The 4,833-nt window shown below is 32.7% G+C and overlaps 2 protein-coding genes across 2 annotated transcripts in view; one reads left to right on the top strand and one right to left on the bottom strand.

Annotated features, from left to right (window-relative positions):
* LOC108579137 overlaps window positions 1–159 on the bottom strand; it is a 1,319-nt gene extending 1,160 nt beyond the window's left edge. Inside the window, exon 1 of the mRNA XM_017942591.1 lies at window positions 16–159. Coding sequence (XP_017798080.1) covers window positions 16–159 — 144 coding nt within the window. The remainder of the gene's footprint in view (window positions 1–15) is intronic.
* LOC108579109 (gonadotropin-releasing hormone receptor) overlaps window positions 1–2,880 on the top strand; it is a 15,671-nt gene extending 12,791 nt beyond the window's left edge. The window contains exons 5-8 of the mRNA XM_017942557.1: window positions 1,220–1,403; window positions 1,561–1,763; window positions 2,490–2,599; window positions 2,760–2,880. Coding sequence (XP_017798046.1) covers window positions 1,220–1,403; window positions 1,561–1,763; window positions 2,490–2,599; window positions 2,760–2,880 — 618 coding nt within the window. The remainder of the gene's footprint in view (window positions 1–1,219; window positions 1,404–1,560; window positions 1,764–2,489; window positions 2,600–2,759) is intronic.
* Window positions 2,881–4,833: the final 1,953 nt, after the last annotated feature.

Below are 4,833 nucleotides of genomic sequence, written 5' to 3'. Positions count from 1 at the left end.
AGAAAAATCGCCAACCTGACGGCGCGCTGTAGTTGAAGGGACATCGTGAACGGACGAGAGATAATGCAAAATTTCTCGCAATGTCGAACCTTTCAGTTCGCGAAGATTTTTGATCGCCGTAATGATCAGTGCAAGGGTTTTCGCCGAATCACTCACCATGATTGCGCATCACCTTTAAGCTACTGATAAATGAAACGAATTCATAATTGAAATTAAGTCAAATCACCGCCGTAATTATAAATGATGATCAACCGGTGTAAGAAATAATTTGAAAAATGATTACTCGTCCATGCAGTATGGAATATGTTGAATCAATTTAAATTATTTTTGTAAATATGAAATATGAAAAGAATATCACAGAATTGTGAAAAGCTGAAAGTGCGTAGAGGAAGGAAAATTTTGAAATATAAAAAGTCATGCCATATACCTTAACAGCGATGATAAAATGGCGCACAGGCGCGTCCCTTATTTGTACTAACTCCGTTCATTGAGATACAACCTTCAATCTATGATTTGACATTCCTAGTTAATTAAAAAGCTTAAAAAAAAATATACGAGAAATTTTACGATGAAACGATAAATCAAAATGTTCTTATGTCACATTGCTGATGAATAACCGACGAACGATCATCGACTTTTACAAATGAACGATGATATTTCGAGCATAATCGAAGTACCTTCGTTTCTCCAGCATGTATCAATGCTAGAAAAAGTCACACGCTCCAATGATTGACGAAGCTGATAATTCAAATCGATCGTTTCGTAAAAAGTGGAACTTATAACACGTGGAAGATTAGATACGATAGATTTCCTTGCCGCTTTCAATACGGAATCGATGATCTTACGGTAAATTTTGCATTTGGGGAATTCATTTGCCCGACGTATTAACCAGTTATTGTACCAAACAAATTAGGAAATGTTTCGTTACGATAAGGGAGTCAAATTTGTGAAACCGAAATTTCGAATTTGGACAGTTTTTACGACAATTACCGCGATCGTAAATAAATTCGATAAATTAATGCACGAACTCCGAGATATTTGTTCATTGTGAAATGAGAAAGAGATTTATGTATATTACGAAGATTCGAAAATACAGGGTTTAGCTAATTTATCACGAAGCGTTGCTTTAAGCAACTAATTCAAATGGAAATACATCGAAGTGAAAGATGTATATTTCGTAATATTCGAGAGTAAGATATTTATGCGCTATTATTTTCAGATTGTTATATTTCACGTGGCCCAGGGGCCGTTCATCGAAATATTCACGCAATGCGTGACCCACGGATTCTACACGGAACCATGGCAAGAGCAACTTTACGTATCCCTCAGTTTGTTCTTTATGTTCCTTCTACCTCTAGCTATTCTTATCACTACGTACGTTTCCACCGTAATTACAATCTCTCGTAAGTGTATTTTAAATGTAAATCTGACAGTGACGGTACAGATTTAATTTTCCATGCACACTTTGCTTGCACTTGTCGCTTTTGTTTTAAGTATTAGCATTGAAAACGTAAATACGAACGATTCGTTCGATTTGTGTAACGAAGAAACTAATTACAGAAAGCGAGCGAATGTTCAAATTGGAATTGACTAGCAATAACACGTCTCACATGAACGGTGACATAAATAGGAGAAAATTAATGCATCGAGCAAAAACCAAATCGTTGAGAATCAGCGTAGTCATCGTAGCTGCTTTTGTCCTTTGGTGGACACCGTATTACACAATGATGATTATTTTTATGTTCCTTAATCCTGATAAGCATGTAAGTATCTTGTACATTATATGTGAAGGTACTTAGCTTCTACGTTCAACCACCAGAGGGGACGAACCATTGACCTTTCTCTCGCTGGTCCTCGCCGAGGCTCCTAGTAGTATACAGGGTGGGCCACGTAAAACAGACCACCTAATTATCTTCTCTAGCTATGGGAAAATTGTTATACGTAATTTAGATAGTTTCAAAGAGAAAACAATAATGAATAAGATGGAAAAGAAATTTTTTTTTATAAATGCCATTTTTTCTGTTTTCTACATCTACAAAAAAACTACTTATATCAAATTATATGCCCCTCGAAAGCATTCAATTTTTACTTGAAACATTTTTCGATATCATCAACAGTTTCGTAGATATTCGAGGGGACTGGTTTAACTGGGACACCTTGTATACAATTTCTAACCTACATCTTTACCGTTGAGTTCACTACGGAACCCAAGACGAAACGCACCTTCCTTTCTCTTTCCTTTTTCGCCTATCCTTTCTCTATTTATTTCCTCCTTCGATTACCACCGTCATAAATTAAATTTGTCGAAATATTGTCTATTGCCTATTCAATTCATTCATTGGAGTTACACCTATCCCGATATCATTTGTTGTGATTTTGTATTACACATATACCTAATTATACTTATGTTGATTTAGAATACGAAAATTGATCGATTTACGGACGGAAATAATTAACGAGGTATATTAATAAGTCTCTGACTCTTTTAGCTAAGCGAGGAATTACAAAGCGCAATCTTCTTCTTTGGAATGAGCAATAGTTTGGTAAATCCTTTAATATACGGCGCGTTTCACCTTTGGCCAAGGAGAAAGCGTCAAAGGTAGGTTAACGTTACGAAAAATAATCAATTCATGAGAATTTTACTTTTTATCGATTGTAAGAGTTAATAAAATGAAGAAAATAATTTGTGTAAACGATGTCGTATGAGTTATTATTAGAATTGTATTCAAACATGCTTTATTCTTTTTCGCGATTTTTAGGGAATTATCTACGACACAACGTAGGCTCACGCCAACAAGCAATGGAAGTAACTACAGACGAGAATCACGAGAAACACGCATACCATTTTTGTCAAAAAATAACTCAAACACTAGCATATAAGGATTAACGAGATGGTCGAATGCAGATCGGATTACATATATTGATCGATCTCTATCGCAAAACGTGAACTTTTGCATTGGACTCTTAGAAAAGTTTAAGAAAATGATGAAAATATGTATATAATGTTACGTATATGTATATGTATATACACATTATGTATAGTTACTATAAAATAAAAGTCCTCCTGTGTTTTATTCGAATTTAAATTACAGAATTTGGAATTCGATTCACAGATTCTTGGAATATTTGTTATCCCACTGTTAGCAAAAATACGTTTTCCTTTTGTAAATATGCATGTAAGTAATACAAGGAACAAACTTACGAAAAAACTTTCTATTTACTCCGATAATTATTAATTAGGAACTTCCATTGAAATTACGAATAATTATGTGGAAACTTATAACCATTAATTTCATGAAAAAATGAAGCAACAATTCATCCTGATAATTTGTAACATATGAAGATAAGTATCGTGTAAAAATAATTTGAACAGTTAAACAATTATACTATTCTTAATCCAGTTCAACACAATTAATTTAACGTAATTATTTTATTAATTATCGTTAATTTGTCAAATATGACGTTTCATAATAATTTATCGATAAAATATCGATGTCTACTATTATAGTTGTAAAGAAATTCAGTTCCTTTTATGTCATGTTATATTGTTACGGTATCATGTTAGATGGCTCCACATGACATGAACTTAGGCGCGCCAAATTCAAACTGTCAACTGGTGCAATCGAAGCAACAAACTAAAGCTTGTTAATACTTTCGCGAATTACTACTTAACGACGCTCACTAAATAAATATAGATTTCGGTTGCTTGGCATCAAAATATCGCCAATATGTAAGACCACTCGTTCTTAATAAGCTAGGAACTAAGCATAGGATAATTTATATTATTGGATATTAATATTATATACATCTTGGCGTCGCTTCGGCACTCATTGGCATCTTAGCGCCAAAAAGGATCAGTCGCATTATTTAAGTATTACAATTTTGTAAAGTAAATTAGTAAATTAATTTCGTAGCGGGGAATAAATTTTCTTTTATCTTTCTTTAACCTTTCTTTAAAACTGATATTACACTTGAAGAGTACCCACATCCCTTTTTTATCGAGTTTGGAACCAGACACGCAATCGAACGCGAACAGAGCGAATCAACGCTCCACGGGCGGGAAACCCATCATTAGCGCGAAAATCCCTGCAACGCCACGCAACAATATACTATATGTTTTGTGTATTTATTGTTAGTTTTAAAACAAACTCATTCCTTTAAGAACTTTGATATCAAGCATAACTATATACTTCCCGTGGTAAGCCTTATTCTTTTACAAAAAGAAATTATTGTCCTAATTGCTTATATTTCTCATAAAATAAATAAGAGAATTTAATTAAAATATTTAACGAATAAACTTCAAAATCTTATTGGCTTATTGTCTTAAAAAGCCAAAACTGACTAATTCTTATTGACTTATTTTAACCGCGTTCTAAAACACGTTCTTTTCTATACCCTGATTCGTTAAGCCACCGTAAAACTGTGAAGTTACTAACAGATACCTTCATGTGGCTATAATACGTAGTTAGTTGGAAAGGTTAGTTTAAAAATGGAAGTTTAAGTTGTGTGTTTCATGTTATGTGTATCATCATTATATTAATTAAATAAATAAACATTTCAATCATCTGAATAGTATTTTTCACATAAGTTTTAGATTGTAATATATGTAATTCGTATTTCATATGTAACATTTTTGAAGGAGCATGTAAAATATAACGTAACCTATATAAACTTAGTTTAGAAAAAATAATTGTAAATTGAATATTAAAAACAAAATGACCAAAATATATTTTAATTAATAGTTTTACACAATCTCCTATTCACAAAAAATAATTGTAAAACCATGATAAAATTATCGCGACATAGTTGTCAAAAATATAAATAACTCTTACT

This window comes from Habropoda laboriosa, unplaced genomic scaffold (genome assembly GCF_001263275.1).
Source record: "Habropoda laboriosa isolate 0110345459 unplaced genomic scaffold, ASM126327v1 scaffold14, whole genome shotgun sequence".
NCBI lineage: Eukaryota > Metazoa > Arthropoda > Insecta > Hymenoptera > Apidae > Habropoda > Habropoda laboriosa.
The sequence above is the reverse complement of the archived record's forward strand: the minus strand, read 5'-3'. Positions and strand labels throughout refer to the sequence as shown.